The sequence below is a fragment of the Sus scrofa genome, chromosome 1, assembly GCF_054392235.1.
Source record: "Sus scrofa isolate SSC_HxYL_T2T_F1_AM1 chromosome 1, Sscrofa_HxYL_maternal_Yorkshire_Landrace_v2.0, whole genome shotgun sequence".
Taxonomy (NCBI): Eukaryota; Metazoa; Chordata; class Mammalia; order Artiodactyla; family Suidae; genus Sus; species Sus scrofa.
This window is the reverse complement of record NC_139383.1, coordinates 283,950,913-283,972,042: the sequence shown is the minus strand read 5'-3', so window position 1 is coordinate 283,972,042 and position 21,130 is coordinate 283,950,913. Positions and strand designations below refer to the sequence as shown.

The 21,130-nt window shown below is 56.8% G+C and overlaps 1 protein-coding gene and 1 long non-coding RNA gene across 7 annotated transcripts in view; one reads left to right on the top strand and one right to left on the bottom strand.

The window, feature by feature from the left end:
• Positions 1–481: 481 nt before the first annotated feature.
• HMCN2 (hemicentin 2) overlaps positions 482–21,130 on the bottom strand; it is a 160,893-nt gene continuing 140,244 nt past the window's right edge. For 4 of the 6 annotated variants that reach the window (XM_084998456.1, XM_084998460.1, XM_084998464.1 and 1 more), the window contains 13 exons: positions 15,986–16,255; positions 12,225–12,374; positions 10,187–10,324; positions 9,968–10,089; positions 9,360–9,597; positions 7,925–7,987; positions 7,679–7,801; positions 6,861–6,995; positions 5,440–5,568; positions 4,573–4,890; positions 3,543–3,662; positions 2,471–2,597; positions 482–1,286 (listed from right to left, as the gene is read on the bottom strand). In XM_084998456.1, coding sequence (XP_084854582.1) covers positions 941–1,286; positions 2,471–2,597; positions 3,543–3,662; positions 4,573–4,890; positions 5,440–5,568; positions 6,861–6,995; positions 7,679–7,801; positions 7,925–7,987; positions 9,360–9,597; positions 9,968–10,089; positions 10,187–10,324; positions 12,225–12,374; positions 15,986–16,255 — 2,279 coding nt within the window. In that variant the 3' untranslated portion in view covers positions 482–940. The remainder of the gene's footprint in view (positions 1,287–2,470; positions 2,598–3,542; positions 3,663–4,572; positions 4,891–5,439; positions 5,569–6,860; positions 6,996–7,678; positions 7,802–7,924; positions 7,988–9,359; positions 9,598–9,967; positions 10,090–10,186; positions 10,325–12,224; positions 12,375–15,985; positions 16,256–21,130) is intronic. The other 2 variants (XM_084998477.1, XM_084998486.1) reach the window with 1 other exon arrangement.
• Positions 944–10,978, top strand: LOC146407307 (uncharacterized). Its single transcript, XR_014829239.1, has 3 exons — positions 944–1,013; positions 9,980–10,076; positions 10,841–10,978. It is a non-coding gene; the product is annotated as an uncharacterized LOC146407307 (long non-coding RNA).

Genomic DNA, 21,130 nt, shown 5'->3' with positions numbered 1-21,130 from the left:
CTTGGCTTCCTCCCCAGCAGCCTCTCTAGCTGACAGGGACACATTTCATTCTTCATTTCCTTGCTGTTTATAAACTCTTCATCCCGAGAACAAAAGGTCATGAGCACAGGAGTTCACGTTTGCTGCCTGGCACATACGTAGCCCTAACGAATCTTTAGAGGATGATTAAATGATTACGCTTAATTAATGCATTAAGCATAATTTAGGAATTATTCTTCATTAAGAAGTACTTTTTGCAACCGTATGTATAGCTGCTGTCTGTGTGATCCATGGCATTCTCATTTAATTTTCCCCACAGCCCTGGGGGTGGGCTGGGGCTGAGATACTGTCCTATTTTCTATTTCTGGATGAGAAACTGAGTCCAGAAAGGTGTCTGATCCGCCTTATTCATAAGGAGGCGGGGGCTCCTGGACCAGAACTGCGGCATCTCCCTCCCAGCAAAGCCCCTCCTTACGAAAGCCAAATAACTGAAGATATCGAATTGTGTAAAAACAAAGGTTTTTATGGTATACATACACACACCGGGTTCAGGATTCAGTGTTAGGTATGGCGGGTGACAGCTGCTGCCATCTGCCCTACCCTTGGGTGTCCTGGCCCAGGCTCCCTTGGGGCGTGGGGCAAGCCTGGAGAACCCGCCAGGCTTCACCCCAGCCCTGCCTGTGGTCTTTGCCTCCTCAGGGCAGCCTTTGTCACCTGCCTGCTGGTCTCCGCGCCCCCACCATGAGCGGGGCAGGGGGCGGGTGGGGGAGCTCCGATTCTTGCTGTCCTGGGGTCAAGGCTGTGCCCAGGGTCCTGTTTGCTGAAGGTCTTACTGACGCATGGGACGGGAGAAGATGACGTTTCTTGCCACGGCAGGTGGCGTGGATAACGGCCACCTAGCGGAGGGGGCGGGGCCGGCTCCTCCCCGCCCTCCACCCCGGAGGTCAGAGGTCGCTGGCCCTCAGTAGGGGTAGGGGGACACGGCGATGAGCAGGACGAAGACGCTTTGGTGGCGCGGCGCCTCGGCGCGCACGGTGAGCCGGTAGAGGCCGGCGCGGGTGAGCGCGCGGCGGGTGTAGACCGCGCCGTGGCCCGCGCGCAGCTGGCGCAGCGCGAAGGGGCTGCGCGGGTCGGGCTCAAGCACCGTAAGCTCCGTGCGGTTGACGGGGACGCCGGCCTCGGAGAAGGCGGCGAGGCGGGCCACGTCGTGGAGGGGGCGCACGCCCAGGGGCAGCGGCAGCAGCTTGTACTGCAGCGTGGAGGGGCCGCCGGCGCTGCAGTCCTGCGAGCAGCGCCGGAAGCATGTCCTGCGGGCGGGACAGACCGACCGATTCCGGGTTGCCATCGGATCCTGCATAAACCCGACCTCAGCCCCCCACCTCCGGAGTTGTCCCGTGCACCGCCTGCGCCCCCGCCCCGCGGACCCACAGGCTTCTCTGCAAGCGCCCACTTTTGAGAGTTGCAAACAGAGGCCCAAAGAAGCCAGGGACGCCCATTCCCGCCGGTCTTAACAGCCCTTCAGGTCCCGGGAGCTCCAGAGCTGGGTCATGCACTCTGGATTTGCAGCGCGGGTGGGGTGGGGGGCTCAGCCTTGCCAAGGTCACTCACTCCCTCTCACCCCCACACCCCCAGCTCGACCTAGGCTTCCTGATTAGCAGAGTCTGGCGCAAGTCACGCCCAGGATACTTTGGCTGCAGCTTCTGCCAGCCAAGGTCCCCGTGCGTGTAGCCACTGTGTGTGATGGGGAGGAAATGTATTTTGTGTTTGTGTGGCTGTGTGCGCCTGAGTCCTGGCGTTTTGTGCGGGATTCTGGGTGGGGTTTATGTGTCTCTGTGCGTGTGTTCCCGTGTCCAGAGTTTCATGAGTGTGTCCACGTGCTCCTGTGTGTCCACCTCCCAGGACCCCTCCCCCAGCTGCCTGGGCTCCATGCTCAGTGGAAGCATCACTGTGCAGGAAATGAGAGGGTCCAGCCCAGCTCGCACCCCCGGAGGCTGCAGGAAGGTGCTCTTTTTTTTTTTGTCTTTTTGTCTTTTGTTGTTGTTGTTGTTGTTGTTGCTATTTCTTGGGCCGCTCCCGCGGCATATGGAGGTTCCCAGGCTAGGGGTTGAATTGGAGCTGTAGCCACCGGCCTACGCCAGAGCCACAGCAACGCGGGATCCGAGCCGCGGCTGCAACCTACACCACAGCTCACGGCAACGCCGGATCGTTAACCCACTGAGCAAGGGCAGGGACCGAACCCACAACCTCATGGTTCCTAGTCGGATTCGTTAACCACTGCGCCACGACGGGAACTCCAGGAAGGTGCTCTTGATGAGGTGAGCCCAGGGGCCCTGTGGCCAGGAGTTCCCGCAGAGCTGGCCCACTGGCCCTGGGAGGGCCCCCGCCTGAGACGTGGCCTGCCTGGAGGTGGAGTCCGGCTGGACAGGAGCCAGAGGGTCAGCTCCAGGCAGGCAGTCCGCCCCATTCACTCCGCAGCCAACTCTGCCCTTACCCGGGGCTGGAGCCCTGCCGGTAGGTGGCAGGACATGGCGTGTCCACACACTGGTAGCTGCCACGGGTGTTGAAACACATCTGGCTGGGCCCACACTCGATGCCATCCTCCTCACACTCGTTGATGTCTGGGTGGGGAGGTTGGTGAGGAGATAGGGATGGAAAGATGGGTAGAGGGGGGAGGGCCCGAGGCAGGAGCCAGAGAAGGCGTCGGGGAGGGTCACGGGGGAGAGAAATGCCTTCGGAGGACAGCGGAGGTGGGCAGCCCCATTCCCAGTCCCCAGCCAGCCTGATCCTCGACAGCCCAGCCGGCAGGCCCCCAGCACCTCCCCATCTCCCCAGGTGGGCCCTCTGGGGACCCCCTGAGCCTAGAGCTGGGGTAGAGAGGCTGAGGCGGGGTGGATTAAGGGCTGCCCTCAGGCCCAGAGTGGCCACTACCCATGATCCTTCTCTGTCTCCGTGGGAGCCCCTCCCTCTCAGAGGCCATTCACTGACCCCAGTGAGGGACGGAGGTCCCTGAGGGACGGAGACCGGCCAGGCAGACACGATGCCCGCTTTGCAGGGTGACGCAGCATGCCCGGCCTGGGTGCCAGGGCCCCTCAGTTAGGGAAAGCATGCTGGCCTGGGAGTTAAAGGCTTCACTGCTTCTCCAGCAGCAGCCACCTTGTGCCAACACCGGCTCTGTGCCCACCCTCCACGCAGCTCATCCGAACACTTAGGGGAGGGCTGGGTTAGCCCCATCTCACCAGGAGACTGAGGCACAGAGAGATGAAGTGAGTTGCCCAGCAACACACAGCAGAGCTGCTATCAGCCCCCGGGGCTGCTTCCAGAGCCTGCCCACGCCAGCTCTTAGTTCCTGCTTGGAGTGGGGGTCCTGGCCTGGCTCTGGCCACCTGGGAGGGGGTCACCTAACCCCTCTGAGCTCCGCTTCCTGCCCCTCCTCCACAGGAGATGGTTGGAAAGGGATTGGAGACAGGCGGCTGGGTGAGAGATGCCCCTTCCCACGAAGCCCCCCGCCTGGCCCCTCTGGCAGCAGTGGCGTCTGGGAGGCCCCACCCTGGGCAGCCCCTCACCCTGGCAGTTCTTCCCGCTGGGGAGGAGGCGGTAGCCCGCGGGGCAGAGGCACTGGTAGCTGCCCTCGGTGTTCCGGCAGGCGTGCTGGCACAGGTTCCCCACCTGACACTCGTCCAGGTCTGGCCCGGGGCGCAGGGTGGGCAGGGGAGGGCGGGGGGAATGGGGGCAGAGAAACCCTGAGTCACAGAGGCCAGGGTGGCCGCGTGCCTGCCCGCCAGCTCCGGACAAGCCGGGGACGTCCCGACTAGGCAGCCCAGGCCTCCTCCCTGTCCCGCCCACCCCGCTGGATGGTCCCCGAGGCGTGGGGGCCACACAGTGCTCCGGAACAGGTCCCTCTGCGGCGATGCTGAAGCATATCTGCCCTCCAGGCTATCCCACCCCCTGCCCCCACTGCAGCCCCGCGCCAGTCTCTGCAGGGCCCTGGGCTCTCCTGGACCCCTCAACCCCATGGCACTTGCCAGTCCCCATTCACATTATTTTTCTTTTCTTTTTGTCTTTTTAGGGCCACACCTGCAGCATATGGAGGTTCCCAGGCTAGGGGTCCAATAGGAGCTATAGCTGCCGGCCTACACCACAGCCACAGCAACGCTAGATCCTTAACCCACTGAGCGAGGCCAGGGATTGCACCCTCGACCTCATGGTTCCTAGTTGGATTTGTTAACCACGCAGCCACAACGGGAACTCCCCTGTTCACATTCTCATGTCACCCTGGAGTAATCTCCTTCCTGCCCTGACTGCTCCGCCTCTGTGCGCCAAGAGGCGTGTTTCTCAAAGTGGGTTCCTGGGAACATTTGCCCTCCCCTGGGGTAAAGTGTCCTGAAGTCAAATGGTTTGGGAAATACTCCATCCGCTTGGGAAGCCCCTGGACGTTTAGCGCAGTCAGGGCTTCAAGACACAGGGTGGCGAGGAAGCACTGCCTACCCCGCTTGCTGGGAGCCCTGGGTTTCTGAATGTGGGCGTGGTGTCCACACCGCAGCCTAGGAGCCAGAGAACGTAGCAGGGTGTGTCCCTGCTGGGGTTCAGTCTTACCTGTGCAGATGCCGTTCTGCCGGATGAAGCCAGGCGGGCACCAGGCCCGAACCACACTCAGGGCTCTGGGGCCCGGTCGGAGGGAGACCCAGGCGTGATAGGAACCGCCGGGGATGGGGGCGCGGGGACGCAGCCAGGGCACCAGGGGGCCTCGGTGGCTGACAGTGGTCACGTTTTGTACATTGTGCTCCAGCGGGGTGCAAGTCTTGCCATCTCGGAGGAGGGTCTGGCCTGGCGGGCACAGGCAGCGGTAGCTGCCCTGGAGGTTGTGGCACTGGTAGGCGCAGGTCCTGGGCAGCTGCAGGCACTCGTTTATATCTGGAAAGGAGGCGGGCCAGGCAGGGCGCTGCGGGCGGCTCCGGGCCGACTGCAGCCGCTCCACCTGGCCCCAGCCGTCTCTCTTGCTCTCTGGCTTTCCCTAGAATCCAGCTGCCTCACCTGCTGCTCACGGGCCTGCCGCCAAGCCCTCGTCCTGGCCCGCCCCCAGCCTCCTCTCCCACTCCAGCCTCGACTGCGCAGAGGCCCCAACCTCCCCCAGCGCAGCGCCCCAGACCCCACGGTCCCTCTGCGCCCTCCCTTCAGTCTCCCGGTGAGGCCCATCCTGGCGGCAAAGCCTCTCCAGGACCCACCCATTTCTCTCCACCCTCCTCCTCCTCCTGGGCTCCCAGGGAAGGTGACCTTGAGGGGCCAGGTGTGAGGTTTTGGTGCAGAACAGTGGGCAAAGCACCGATCCAGAGCCGTGGTGGGCACACGATGAGGGCTGGCTGCAGTTTTCGTCACAACTCATCGCCCCTTTCGTAATAACATCCTGTCTGTGAGCTGGGGGTGCTGACCAGGGTCCCAGCGAGGGGGTGACTCTCCCCATACCTAGGCAGGGCAGGCCGGGGCCCTGGATCCGGTACCCCCTGGGGCAGCTGCAGTGGTGCCCGCCTGGGGTGTTCTCACAGATCTGGTTAGGGTGACACTCGTCCATCTGCTCCAGACACTCGTCCACGTCTGGAAAGGCAAGGGTGGGTGGGGTGTTGGGGGTGTGCGGAGCCCGAGCTCCTTCCCCTAGGACACACCACGCCTCTCCCTGGGGACACCTCTGGGCTTCATCCCCGTCCCCTTCAAGGCCAGTGCCACGAGATGGAATGTCAGTGTTTGCATCCACCCCTTCCAACATTCCAGCTCGGGAGGGTGAGAAGCTTCTGGGGAGAGGACTTCAAGAAGGAAGGGGCTTCAAAGGTGCTCTTTGGGGACAGAGTCCCGGGTTCGGACTGTGCACTCCCTATCTCCTGATGCTTAAGCCAGTGACGGTCCCTCTCTGAGCCTCAGTTTCTTCATCTGTAAAAAGGAGTCATGACAAGACTCCATTATGGGGTCGGGGGAGGCAGGGGGGAGATGGATCACACAGGTCAGGAGCTTAGGACGCTGGTATAATGGCAGAGCTCAAGACACGCTGAGAAAGAAGGAAAGGGAGCTTCTGTTATAGCTCAGTCTGATATAGGGTCCATCAGGATGCAGGTTCGATCCCTGGCCTCACTCAGTGGGTTAAGGATCTGGCGTTGCCATGAGCTGTGGTGTAGGCCGACAGCTTGCAGCTCCGAATAGGTCCCTAGCCTGGGAACTTCCAGATGCCGCAGGTGCAGCTATAAAAAGAAAAAAAAAAAAAAAGAAAGAAAGAGGAAGGGAGGGAGGGAAGGAGGAAGGGGGGAGGCAGAGGCACCCTATTAAGTCACTGAAGTGGGATGACCGCCTCTTCTGAGTCCAAGGTCACCACGCTGTCCCCCTCCATGCTGTCCTCTCTTGGAGGAAACAGGAGGACCCACAATCATGAAACCCGAGAATGCCAGAGCAGGAAGGACCCTAGAGGTCACCCGTCCGGGGTGGCACCTCGGTTTTATCTCAAGCGCTAACTGCAGCTGGTTCACTGTAGCTGGAGAAGCTGTGCTGAGAAGGACTCAGAGGCCCTCTCTCGGCTGGACCTGCTCCACGTGGGGAACAGGGAAGTGGAGCGGATGTCTCACGTCTGCCGTCCCTGACCTGCTCCCCCTTCAGAGGACAGATGAGAAGCCTGAGGCCCAGAAAGGAAAAGACACGCGTCAAAGGTGCTCAGGCCTTTGACAGCAGCCAGGCCCGGCGAGGACTGGCAGCCCCTGAGCCCAGCTCAGTCTTTCTGCCCGGCCTCGCCAGTCTTTCTGGCAAGAGACTTCTGGTTTCCCTGAAGACACAGCAGCCCCTCTGCTGAACCCTGGCAACCACTGGATTCCCAGGAGGAGGACAGCCCTGCACCGTGCCCCTGTCACCTTCACAACTGGCTCCATCGGCAGCCACCTGGAAGCCGGGCCCGCAATCCGGGAGGCAGCGGTAGGATCCCAGCAGGTTCACGCAGCGCTGTCCCTCTCGGCAGAGGTCGCCATCCCATGCACACTCGTTCACATCTGGGGGCGGACGGGGGCGGGGGCTGCATGAACACTTGCCCCCAGGCCCAGCACACCGGCAGAGGCTCTGTGCTCAGGCCCAGAAGCTGCTGGCATGAAGGTCCCCGCCCCTGCCTTCTAGCTCTGCCCATCATCTTGGCACCCTTGGCAACACAGAGCCAAGCCCGAGGGACCAAGGGCCTTGGCCTGAGGCATCTGAGGTAAGACTGCAGATGATGCCCTCTGGGTGCCCTAAAGAGACTTGGCAGCATCAGGCCCCACTGGCAGGATGGAGGGATGCAGCTGGGGGGCCCAGTGTCCAGATAGCATCCTAGGCTCAGATTTGTGGTCTAGCAACTTCGTGAAGGGGAGCAAACAGAGCGAGCAGGGCAGAGAGCTGTCAGCTCACGTCCAAGCCCAGTTGGCTGGAAGTGCCCACTGAGGGCTGGGAGAGCTTCTGAGGCCGTGTCCAGGCTCCATGGGTAGGAATGCCGTGAGCACGTGGCAGTCACGTGTGTGTTTTTGGGGATCCCCAGCACCCTGGGTACTTAAGCCTCTCCTCTGAGGCCTTCAAAACAGGAAGTCCTCCCTAGGCTTGCGTCCCCCAAGGGATGTGCCCCCTGGCCTGGGTCCCGGCCCCAGAATCTCCCTGCACATAGCTGGGCCAGGTCCAAGGGGGGCCTCTCCACCTGGGGCCCACTCACCTTTGCAGTTCCTGCCATCCTTGGCCAGGGCAAAGCCAGCCGGGCAGGAGCAGGAGAAGCGGCCAGGCGCGTTGTGACAGGCGTGGGAGCAGGGGCTGGGGCCACCCAAGCACTCGTCCCTGTCTGGGGGATGGACAGGGGTCTGCTGGTCTGTGCTCACACGCCCTCCCGCCAGCTGGCTGGGACAGCGCGTCCCTTCAGCCTGAGAGGCCTCCCTCGTCCATGCGGCATTGGGGGAGCACTCACCCACACAAAACTCTCCCTGGGTGTCCAGCTCAAAGCCCTCTGGGCAGCCAACTTCATTCTCTTCTGCAAGGCAAGGGGGACAGGCCCTCAGGCGCCTGGGGACAGAGGACCCAGGCTGGTGGCTTCCTCCCACTGGCTTGGCCAGGCCAAGGCCTCCTCAGCTGGGGGCGCAGGCCCTGTCCTGAGCCAGCCCGGCACCCAGAGCATCAGTCTGTCGGAGACAGTAGCTTGGGTTGTGTCTAGTCACCTAGGGGTGCCCTGAGGGGCTCATGGTGGGCTGGCCAGGCCACTGCAGACGTGGGAGAGCTGACTAATGAAAAACATGCAACGGGAGGTCCACTCGTGCAAAACCGTGCTCTGAGAATCCAGAGGGACGGGTGTGGTCAGCGGCTGGGCAAGGAGGGCACACAGTGGGTCAAGGAGAGCATCTGATGGGCAGCAAGCAGGTGGCATGGTGGGGGCAGCAAGCAGGTGGTACGTGTGGGGGCAGCCCCCTTGATAAAGCAGTCACTGGGTGCTGGCTGAGGGTTTTGGAGACAGCCAGACCATTCTACAGATGGGAACACTGAGGCTCAGAGAAGGCCAGGGCATTGCCTCCAAGGTCCCACAGCCGAGATGTGGCAAGGCTGGGCTTGAACGAGGGGTCTGCCTGATGTCAAAGTTATGCTCCCATCACTGCCCCAAGTTCAATTTTTTTTTTTTTTTGTCTTTTTGCCATTTCTTGGGCCGCTCCCGCGGCATATGGAGGTTCCCAGGCTAGGGGTCCAATCGGAGCTGTAGCCACCGGCCTACGCCAGAGCCACAGCAACGCGGGATCCGAGCCACGTCTGCAACCTACACCACAGCTCACGGCAACGCCGGATCCTTAACCCACTGAGTAAGGGCAGGGACCAAATCCGCAACCTCATGGTTCCTAGTCGGATTCGTTAACCACCGCGCCACGACGGGAACTCCCCCAAGTTCAATGTTAAAGACACACTGGGACCTCAAATAATGGTAACAGGTGTATCTTTAGCACCCATTCGTTGAGAACACAAGGCGTGTTCATGTGTGTCTCCGAGGGTCCCAACAGTGGCCCTGGGTGGGGCCTCTGGTGCAGGCCCCCTTGAGAAGAGCTCCTTGGGTATGGCTTGAGGCTTGAACATGAACCTGGGGGGTTGGACCTTCATCTTGGGGCCTGGAGAAAGGCTCCATAGCGTTTAGCCAAGAGTGGCCTGAAGAACTGTGTCCTTGTTGGGGCTGCAGTTGGGGGGACGGAACCAAGGAGAGTTTGGAGAGGTGCAGACAAGGAGGTGAGCTATCTCAGTCCTGAATCTCTGGTCCATGGCCAGTGGATGCAGGGGCTGGGATGTCACCCCTTCTGCAGGTGGGGCCCCTGGCAGGATCCTGCGAGGGCTGGGGGCAGTGAAGACGGGGTGGTGCAGGGGGAACTCACCAGCTTGCAAAGCCGTGGAGAGCTGGAAGTGCAGGGCCTCAGCCTCAGGGTCAAAGGCCGAGCGGATAGCGGAGGCCCGCAGGTGCTGCACCAGCTGGGGCTGGGGGCCCTGGGCCGCATCGTACTGGATGCTGTGGTTGCAGCGCAGGAGCGTCGGGAGGCTGTCTTGCAGGAAGCTCTGCGTGGAGCCCACAAAGAGCCGGCCGGGCCCCACCTGCACGTATTGCTCCTGGAAGTCCTGGCAGGGGAGGGAGGAGGACTTCGGAATATCAACTTCTGGGGGGGAGGAGTGGCAGGACCCTCAGTCCCCCCCACCTCGCTGGGGATGCTGAGAGTAGCAGCGACCTGGGGGCCTTCCCATGCTTCCTCCAACCGGCTGGGCACCCTTGGGCAGGCTCTCGGGCGTTCTGGTTTATGGAAGGGGAAAACACCTGCCTTGGCGAAGTCCGGCCCAGAGATCCTCTCCCGGGCGGCGAGTTCCCCCTACCCCCAAGTGCAGCAGGCCCGCCCCAGCCCCACTGGGTCAGGAAGGAAAGCGGGTCTGGCTGCTCGGGGTGCTCGGGGCAGAATATTCATTCTCTCTCGTCCACCCCACCTGCTCACCCCACCTGCACTTGCAGATCTGCGTCCGCTAGGCTCTCAGGGACGACGCCGTTGACCGCCACATCAAGGAGCAGGAGGCCGTTGGGATCCAGGCCCCGGGCCACCTGGGTCATGGTAAGCAGCTCCCCTGCAATCCATCCCCACCCAGCCTGGGGTCACCACGGGGAAGAGGCCCTGGGCTCAGACCCAGCCCTGCCCAACCCCCCGAGGGGGACCCCACTCACCTGTGGCAAACTCCACCTGTGACTGCTGCTGGAAGCTGCCACCTGTCAGGGAGTGGCCGTTCAGGGCATCTCCACTCTCTCTGGCCAGAGCCCAGTAGACGGGGGCGAGGGTGACCACAAGCACCCGCATCAGAGGCCCTGAGTGGGTGGGCGTGGAGGCCGAGTCAGAGCCTATCCGAGGGCAGCCGCTCTCCTGCGCAAGGCCCCTCCGTGGCTCCTCCCCGCCCCCAGGAGCCTCCAGCCCCTTCCCTCCCAGCTCAGGCCCAGCCCCACGATTACCTGGCCAGGTACTGGATCAGAACCTGGGAAGTGGTGAAGGCAAATGTCTACTTCATGGGGCACTTGTGCAAATTAACAAAATATCGTGTGTTCTTTTTGGGGCCACCCTTGCTGCATATGGAGGTTCCCAGGCCAAGAGCTGAATCGGAGCTGCAGCTGCCGGCCTGCACCACGGCCACAGCCATGCCAGATCCGAGCCATGATGGCAACCTATGACACAGCTCATGGCAATGCCAGACCCTTAACCCACTGAGCGAGGCCAGGGATCAAACCCGCATCCTCAAGGATACGAGTCAGGTTCTTAACCTGCTGAGCCACATCAGGAACTCGCACAAAATACATCTATACAAAGAAGTGCATTTAATATTCAACCAGGTTCAATAAATATTGAGGCTACTGGGTCACCACAGAGCCTGGGGCCACACAGACTGTCCCTGCACATATGCTGGACCAGCTGAAATTCAACTGAGTCTCGTTCCTTGCCGACACCTTCTAGAAGAGCCCAGGAGAGGCAAGATTGTTCTAAACCACTGACTTGGGGGAAAGAGCCCCAGAGTGCCCTGAACACAGATTCTCAGAACTTCCCAGGATGCTCGGCCCTCCTCTGGGGTGGGGCGGGGGGGTCTGGGACTGGGGGAAGTGGAAACCCTGCTTGTTTGGGGGCAGAGATGGTCCAGCTTTTCAGCCCAACTGCTGGCCCAGAAGAGAGGTATGGGGTGGCTGATGTTCAGAGGAGTCAGCTGGGCCCCTGTGCCTGGGAGCAGAAACTTCTCGACCTCCCTGCACCTCTGTCTTCACTAAACAGAGCCTGGGGCCAGATGCTTCTCCTCGGCTGCTGCAGGTGGAAGCAGCCGCCGCATCTGGGCCATGTCTCACTTGACTCCTCTCTGCTGACCGCCAGCCTGGAGGGACTGCCCCAGCCAGAGTCCCCTGACCCCTCACTGCTCACACAGTCTTTGGTCAAGGTCAGCTCTGGAGGAGCTGCTTTGAGCAAAGCCCCTGTCGGCACTGCCCTCTCCCTCCTCTGGATGCTCCTGAGGGGCTTCAGGACCCCCTGGGCAGGGTGAGAGGGCAGGGTCCATTACAGCAGCACCTGCAATGTCTCTCCAGAACATTCCATCCGCTCAGGACACACTCTTAGATGCATCTGTTTGAAAGCGAATGTTTCTTGCTTCTCTAGCTGATTGCATTTCCTGCCCTCTGTCCCCTCGGCCCCACCCCAGTGATCCTTTCATTTCCCTTCCGGCTTTTGCCTTAACAGTGGGAAAAAACCTCCCCGGCCCCCGGCAGTCAGTGGTTTCAAAAGTCATTATCTGACCCTACATGCACATAAACCTGGTACTTTCACATTCTCTCGGGCTGATTTCTATTTGTTTTCTTTTTCAGGCCGCACTCACAGCATATGGATGTTCCCAGGCTAGGAGTCACATCAGAGCTGCAGCTGCTGGTCTACACCACAACCCCAGCAACACCAGATCCGAGCCCCGTCTGTGACCCACACCACAGCTCACAGCAGTGCCAGATCCTTAAACCACTGTGCGAGGCCAGGGATTGAACCCGCATCCTCATGGATACTAGTTGGGTTCTTAACCCGCTGAGCCCCCACGGAAGTCTCGGCTGATTTGAAATGCAGTTTTGTCCGGTTGGGGGCTGAGGGGTGAGGAGGAAGGGGGCCGCACCGCAATCCACTTTGGCTCAGACTCGGCTCGGGTTGGAGGGTCCCCGGATGCAGGAGATGGATGCTCTGGCCCCCACTCACCCACGCTCGCAGGGATGTGGCTGATGCTGCTGCGGATGGTGGTGACCCCAGAATGAGCCTCTTTTTGCACACTGGTGTTCAGGGTGGCCACGCCAAACCTGTGGCCATTGATCAGCCCGATCATGCTGCCCCGGCTCCCCCGGGGCTCCCCTGCGAGGAAGGGAGAGGACAAGAATGACGTCACCCACCTCTGTGCCCTTGGGATATGCCGGCACTATTATCCATTTCATGAAGGAGTAAACGGAGGCTCAGAGAGGGGACGTCATTTGCCCAAGGACACACAGTTAATGGCTGATGAACTCAATGCCTAGGGGACCCTGGCCTCGGAGGCATTGACGAGGAGCGCCACACATAGATGGTACCAGCTTCTAACTCTAGCTCTGCCATCACCTTCTTGGAAACCTGGGCCACTCAGGCCCCCAAGCCACACTTGAGCTGGTTTATGTCTAACCCGAGGAGGTGGGGCCACAGATGCGCCAAAGACCCGTTGGGTTAAAAAATGCCAGGGGTCCATGAGAGTGGTTGGGAGCTGGCACCCTGGAGGAGCCAGGGCGGAGAGGCAGGGCACCGAGCCAGGAGCTGAATGCTGCCACCCGAACGACTCCCATTCCATCAGTGGCCCTGGCTCCAGCCACCCCGCAGCTGGTCTGACTGGGGTGGGCTGAGCTTCTCGCAGCCGCCAGGCAGTCTGCGAGCAGGCGCTCTTCGGCACTAATCAGATGGATGGTACGGGCGCAGCGGGGTTCCTTCCTCCCGCTAATGGGCCAGCTGTCTCATTTGGGCAGATGGCATTCCAGGGGGCAAGAAACAGAAGCTAGCCTGCTCCTCCACTTACCAGCTCTCGGGGGAAATTAACAACAAATTGCCAATGATCTGTCAGAAAAATAACATAACACACTCAACTGCCAAGATCCTAAACGGGTAAATCAGGGGGCTGGTTAATTTCAGATGCCAGGAAGCAGCGCCATCTCCTGCGGTCTGTAGATGGATCTGATGCGATTTGAGGCCCATCTGGGACGTCTCTTGTTAATATCCATCCGCAGCTCTGGGGTTTATGGGGGCGACTGGCGAAGGCCATGAACCTACCCCTGGCCTTGTAATAAGGGGAAAGGGAGGATTCAGGAGCTGCAGGTGGGAAGGGAGCAGCGGGGCCCTGGCAGCTTGAGATGGGGACAGGGAACTGGAGGCCAGGAATGACAAGCCACTGTCAGCTTTCTCAGGCATGCGGTGACTCAGCAGCCCCCTGTCCCCTCGAGGCCCGGATGCCCCTCCCCCCAGACGGATGGAAAGGAGGGAGAGAGTTGGGGGCCTCAAAGCCTTTGAACCTCTTTTATTTAACGCTGTCCCTTGAAGGAATCTATCCTAGAGAAATAGTCAGGCCAGCACACAGAGAGGTTAGCTGCGGGATGGCTTTCAGAGAGGAAACTGGAAAGAAACAACCCCGTGGCTTATTGAAAGAAACCAATAGCAATTAAGTTAAAAAACAAACAAACAACCCTTTCCTATGGAAAGATATGAAACCATTACCTAGGGTGTGGCGAGGCTTACCATCATGGGGTGTTGTCTGAGATAGAGTAAGCAAAAATGAAGAGATATAAAGACAATGGGTATTTTTTGACGTCACTTGTAAAAAGAAAAAAGTATATCTCTTTACATTAGGAGGAAAAAAAAAAGTGTAGAAATATATACCCCCAAATAATTGCCTGCACTGTTTCTCATAACTGAATTATGGAAGAGCCCATCATTCTTTTTGTCTTCGCAGATTTTTACTTGGTTCTTCTTTTTTGGCCACATCCAGAAGTTCCCGGGCCAGGGCTCGAACCCACACCACAGCGGTGACCAGAGCCACTGCAGTGACAATGCTGGATCCTTAACCCGTTGAGCCACAGGAGAATGCCATGTCTTCACAGATTTTTAAAAATTATCTGGCCTGCAATGTATACATCTAAGGATGACCTGACCCCCTTGCTGTACAGTGGGAAAAAAAAAAAAATTATCTGGCCTTTCTATGATTAATATGTATGAGGTTAAAATCAGTTGTTTCCATTTTTAAAAAGTCAGGAGGCTGTTAAGGGTTGAACTATGTCCTCCTAAAAAGATAGACTCAAGTCTTGGTCCCCGGTACTTGAGCATGTGAGCTGATTCAAAGGTAGGGACTGTACAGAGGTCACCAAGTTAACATGAGGTCATGAGGGTGGCCCTAACCTCAGCTGACAGGTGTCCTTACATCAAGGGGACACTTAGAGACAGACATGAGCACAGGGGACACCATGAGATCGCGAAGGCAGAGACCAGGCTGATGCTTCTTCAAGCCAAGGGACTCTAAACGTGGCCAGCAAACTACCAGAAGCTAGGGGAAAGGCCTGGAATAGACTCAGACCTCAGAAGCAACCCGCTTCTTAGGTTTCCACCCTCCAGAACTATGAGATCACATGTTTCCGTTTTTTTCAAGACACCCCGTTTGTGCCATTTTGTTATGGTGGCCACAGGAAGCTCATCCAGAGGCCACGTGAAAGGGCTGTGGTTTGGGTTGGGGGCTTTCCAACAGGACGGGTTAAGAGTTGGGACTGAGCTCTGAAATAAAAGGAGGCTCTGCTGGGACTTGCAGCTGCCCTTTAGACAGCTCTGTGTGGGTGTCAGAGGACCATGGAATGTTCAGAGATGTGGGTGCTGGTGTTCCACCCTGCCCACAGGAGACAAGAAGACCACAAAGAGGCCGGGAGTCCCCACGTTTGGTTGGCAGTGGGTTTCAAGTGGGTTTTCAAGTGGCGAAATGTCAATTCCCAATTCCAGATAGTGCAGAGGTGCTGCCTGGAGAAGCCCTCTACGGAGAAGGAATCTGATGCTGTGTGTGGTGATGGATTAGTGATGTCTGCCATGGATAGGGACAGAGAGAGATAGTCATACATTTGGAGTATTACCACTGAGACACAGAAAGAACACTTTCTCTTTATGCAGCCTGAGTCTCTCTCTCTCTCTCTTTTTTTAGGGCCACACCTGCAGCATATGGGAGTTTCCAGCTAGGGGTCAAATCAGAGTGCAGCTGCCAGCCTACACCACAGCCACAGCAATGGCAGATCTGAGCTGTGTCTGCAACCTACACTACGGCTCATGGCAACGCTGGATCCTCAACCCACCGAGCAAGGCCAGGGATGGACCCTGCCTCCTCATGGATGCCAGTCATGTTGGTTACCACTGAGCCACGATGGGCACTCCCAGCCTGGGTCATTTTAATGTGGTTTCTCAAGACAATCCTTTTCCAAAATTTAAAGTTTGATCTGACCCAAGGGAAAAGGGAGCTGATTGAGGAGGCCAGGGTTAGTGACGCCTGTCAGTGGTTAGCGACACCAGGAAGCAGCATCTGTGACCACTTCCATGGCCAGCAGAGCTTGGGACAACACTAATTCACAGATTCCCAGAAACCTCCATGGTGGGTACCATGGAACCCTTGCTCTACTCTGCCTGCTTCACAGGGTTGCATGTGTCCAAAGACAGGCACAGTGTCTACACCACGGTAGCTGGAAAAGCCAGGGTCCCCTGACCAAGAGGAGCTGCAAACACTCAGCATCTCCGAGCCTCAGTTTCCCCGACTCTAAAAGGCAGGGTGGACAAGATGGCCCATACGACCGCCTGGGATGGTTCATTCTGAGTCCGTGACTCTAAGCAAAGAGGAGAGTTAGGGAGCTGGCTGGTACCCCATGAGCAACACATAAATCCCATCGGGCAGGGGGTCCCACAAGGTCTGGGCAAGGATGCCATACCTCTCACGGCCAGGAACGCCCGGGCTGTGGCAGAGCCCAGGAGGTTGTGAGCGACACACTCATATGTGCCCGCATCCCCAGCCTCCACTCGCTCCAGCCACAGGCTCCCATCCGGCAGGGTCCGGAGCCGCCGGCTGGTCCTCAAGGGCTGGCCCCCATGCAGCCACTCCACCGTGGGTGCCGGCTCTCCGGTGGCCTGGCACCGCAGGGCCACAGCATCCCCGGATCTTACTGTCACATCCTGGGGCTTCACCTGGAACACCGGGGCACCTGTGGGAGGTCCAGGACAGATTGTAACAACACTTTTTTTTCTTTTCTGTTTACGTCTGCACCTGTGTGGTATATGGAAGTTCTCAGGCTAGGGGCTCAAATCAGAGCTGCAGCTGCCAGCCTAGGCCACAGCCATGGCAACACTGGATCCAGGCTGCATCTGCAGCCTACACCGAAACTTGCAGTGATGCTGTATCCTTAACCCACTGCGTGAGGCCAGGGATCCAACCCACATCCTCACGGACACTATATTGGGTTCTTAACCCCCTGAGCCCAACGGGAACTCCCTAGACACATTTTACTGCTTTTGTACAAGCAGATCTCAGAAATGTTGTGGGTTCGGTTCCAGACGACTGTAATAAAGCAAATATCACAACAAACTGAATTGCATGAATTTTTTTGGTTTCCTGGTCCATATAAAAATTATGTTTACACTATACTTACTCTATTAAGTGTACAATGGCATTATGTCTAAAAATATAATCTGTATACCTTAATTTAAAATAATTCATCATTAAAAAAAAAAAAAGGAAAGAAAAAGGAGTTCCCTTTGTGGCGCAGCGGAAAATCTGACTAGAATCTATGAGGATTGCGGGTTCAATCCCTGACTTCATTCAGTGGGTTAAAGGCTCTGGCGTTGCCAGGTCACAGGAGCTGTGGCAGGTCGCACATGCGTCTCAGATCTGGTGTTGCTGTGGCTGTGGCGTAGGCCGGCAGCTGTAGCTCTGATTTAACCCCTAGCCTGGGAACTTCCATATGCCGCAGGTGCGGCCCTAAAAAGCAAGCAAGCAAGCAAGCAAGAAAGAAAGAAAGATTATCACTAAAAAAAATGCCAGCTATCATTTGAGCCTTTGGTGAGTCATAATTTTTTTGGCTGAGAAGATTTGAAATATTTCAAGAATGGTCAAAATGTGACACAGAGACACAAAGTGAACAAATGCTGTTGGAAAAGTGGTACCAACAAACTTGCTTGATGCAGGGTGACCACAAACCTTCAATTTGTAAAAACGAAAACAAAACAAAAACAAAAACAGAAACAGAAACAAAAACCACAATGTTTGTGATGTGCAATAAAATGAAACCCCATCAAACAAGGTGTGCCAGTATTCAAGTGAAACGTATTCCAAGAAAATAAACGTATTCCAAGAAAATACCAAGGGTTAGAAAATACCAAGGCCACGATCCTCCCCCCCAGCTGCCGTTCTTGACTGTTTCCTCCTAGACTCTACTTCCTTATAAGAAAGTGACCAGATTGCTTGCTTTTTCTTTCTCTTTCTCTGTTTGCTTTTCCTTAATTCTACAGTAGGTCATAACGGCCTTTCATGGCATTAAATATCTGCTGGGAGGGACTATTTGACATCCACTCTTTGGATTATTACGATTTGCTTAACCAGGTCCCTGTTACAGGACATTGAGCTTGTTTCCAATGACGAGGTGACCTGTGCCAGCATCGCCCCTACTTGATGCCAGATGACACGGGCAGGCGTGGGCTCTGTCACTTACTGGTGAGTGAGTCTCACCAAGTCACTCCCTGATCCTCTCGGAAAGGTGGTCGTTCCTGTCCACTTAACTAGTACAGACCCTCCAGAATGGTGACCGTGAAAAATGGAGCATGCCCAGAGCTGCTGCGGCTGTGAGGCCAGCAAACTGCCACACGCCATGGGGAAGTGCGAACTGGTGCCCCACCATGATGAGTTTTTTTCCTAAGGGGCTACGGTGCAGAACTCTTTCCAGAGGCTCCAGAGGTGGAGCCCTGCTTTGCCTCTTGCAGTGGCTTCTAGCATATTCTGTGGATTGAGTTCCGTGGCTGAATCACTGCGTTCTCTGCCTCCATCTTAACATCATCTCCCCCCCCCATCTCTCTCTCTCTCTGTATCTCTGTCTCTCTTTCCATCGCTGTCTCTCTCTAATCTCTCTCAGCGTCTCTCTTAAAGGAACACTTGTGATAGCATTCAGAGCGCACCAAGACAATTCAAGACAACCTCCTTATCTCGAGATCTTTAACTCAATCACATTTGTAAAGATCCTTTTTCCAAATATCATAACATTCACAGTCCCGCAGACGAGGACCCAGTCATAGCTTTGGGAGCCATTTATAGCCTCCCACAGCCATTAGGTCCTAAAGCTGAACGGATATGTCCTGTACGACGGCTCAGCAATTCCGCTCCTGGATCAATACCCTGATAGAAACGGGTACGCGTGTCCACCAGAAGGTGTGCATAAGGATGCTGCAGCGGCACTGTTGATATTTGCCCCCAACTGGAGAGAGAGATGCAGCAGAACATATAAATAAACTGGGGCAAAGCCACAGAGTGGAAACCACACAGCAACGGGAAGCAATAAAGTCACTCCACGTGCAATCGCACACGCCACGAAGGCACGAGGAGCCTGACATTGAGCACAGGTGACATGGTTCCATTTAAACGAAGGTCAGGAATAAGCAAGAGCAAGGCTTTGGCCATGGCTGAGTGAGGAGGTCAGCAAGTTGGCTTCCCCCCAAACCAGTACTAAACTGGGCAAAACGGTCAAAACCAACCATGTCAGCGTTCCAGAAATTAACTAAAAGCAAACCACAGACTGAGAACAGTTTCTCTCCGAAAAGCTTCTAGAACTTTGCAAACAGTGCAAGGGTGTGGCCTGGGGCAGCTCCCATCTCCCTATCTGCCCCCGCCCCCGACCCTGGTCCTCACACTAGTTTTATGAGGGGCAGGCTGGCTGTGAAACCAGCAGTTTTGCTGTTAGTGGGGTTGACTTGATGTGCAGTAGAGGATGGAGGTGTTAACTGAGAAGTGGCAGTGCTGTCCGGGAAAGGAGGAGAGCTCTAGGAAGCAGGCGGGGAACTGGCCCCTCCGCTGATCTGTGGTCCTCGCCCTGGTTGAGGAGACCAAGGACCAGCTGGCAATATAACAGGGAGAACCTGGAAATAAGGGAGCCCTGGAGAGGCTGGATCCACTCTCCACACACCCCTGGCTGATGTGGGAAATATGCATCTGGGCTGGGCTGGGGGAGAGGCAGAGCCAGGGCTGACCTGAAAGCCACCTGAACTGTTATTGTTGTTGTCTTTTTAGGGCTGCACCTGCAGCATATGGGAGTTCCCAGGCTAGGGGTCCAATCAGCCCTTCGGCTACCAGCCTACACCACAGCCACAGCAATGCCAGATTCGAGCCATATCTGCCACATACACCTCAGCTTGATGAAAGGCCAGATCCTTAATCCACTGAGCGAGGCCAGGGATTGAGCCCACATCCTCACGGATATTAGATAGGTTCTTAACCCACTGAGCCACAATGGGAACTCCCGTTTGTTTTGTTTTGTTTTGTCTTTTTGTCTTTTTAGGGCCTCACCTGCAGCATATGGAAGTTTCCAGGTAGGGGTCTAATCGGAGCTGTAGCTGCTGGCCTATGCCAGAGCCACAGCAACGCCAGATCTGAGCCGAGTCAGCGACCTACACCACAGCCCATGGCAACGCCAGATCCTTAACCCACTGAGCAAGGCCAGGGATTAAACCCGCAACCTCATGGTTCCTAGTCGGATTCCTTTCCACTGTGCCACGATGGGAACTCCTGTTGTTGTTTTTAAATGTCGATCAGATCTCAATAAAGTGATTTTAAAACTGCAGTCGTTCTCAGGTGGGACTCCGATTCCCGAGGCATATGGAAGTTCCCCGGCTAGGGATCGAATCTGAGTTGCAACTGCAACCTACACCACAGCTGTGACTAGGCCAGATCTTCAACCCACTGGATCTGAGGCAGTGCCGGATCCTTAGCCAGCTGCTCCACAGTGGGAACTCCAAGAAGAGATTTATTAACATAGGATGCTTGTGAAGGACACAGGCAGAGGGCCTTGCCCTGAGAACCAAGGGGGCTGCGTTTTTATAATCAGAGGAGAAGTGGGGAGGGAGAGAAGACTGCCTTCTGCCTCTTCCTTTTTTAAAGACATTGTAGGAAAATGCAGCAGGAGGATGCTCATGGCCCAGGTCTCAGGCGAGTTCTTGGGACAGGCAGCCACCGGAGGGTCCTTGGCTTCATGCAGGAAAGAACAAGAGCAAGCATACAGTAAAGTGAAGGCAGTGATATGCAGCCCGTTGCTCAGCCTCAAAAGGCCAGAGTGGCCCTGAAATTCAGGGTGGTGAGTTTTTACGCGCCGGGTAACTTCATCGGCTCACGAGTGGGAAGATTATTCCAGCGATTATTCCCTCCTGTCTCAGTGTGAAAATCCAATATTAATAAATCTCAGAAGTTGGAAAAAAATAGTAATAATAGATGGCACTTGTCATCGATAAGTGAAAGCAGTCAGAGCCAGAAGCTGCATGTGATTCCATGCAGGTGAAATTCCCAGAAAAGGGGCCTCTGATCAAAGGCAGATCAACAGCTGCCAGGGGCTAGAGCTGGGAGCCAAGCAGCTTCTAGTTAACAGAGCACTTGGTGAAACTCAAAGTAATGCCATGAAATCTTCTAAATTTCACATCGACGGCAAATGGACAGAGGGAACTCGAAAATGCTCTAAAAATGGGCTGTACAATGCATACCTTTACTAAGCATCACCAAACTGTAACCCTGAAAGGGATGGATCAGCCTAGGTGGCAGCCAGGGCTCAGATTCCATCCCCAGCCTAGGAATTTCCATATGCTGGGGGTGTGGCCGAAAAAGGGGGGGGGGGGAATTCCCCATTTAGGAGTTTCCTGGAGGCCTAGAGGTTAAAGACTCAATGTTGTCACTGCTGGGGCTCAGGTTGCTGCTGTGGCACAGGTTCAGTCCCTGGCCCAGGGAACTTTCGAGTGTCGCGGGCACAGCCAAAGACAAAATCCCACTTGGAGGATTTCACAGGGTTACTGTGCGGGCTCTGATACCCAGAAGCGGCTTGGCAAACACAGGA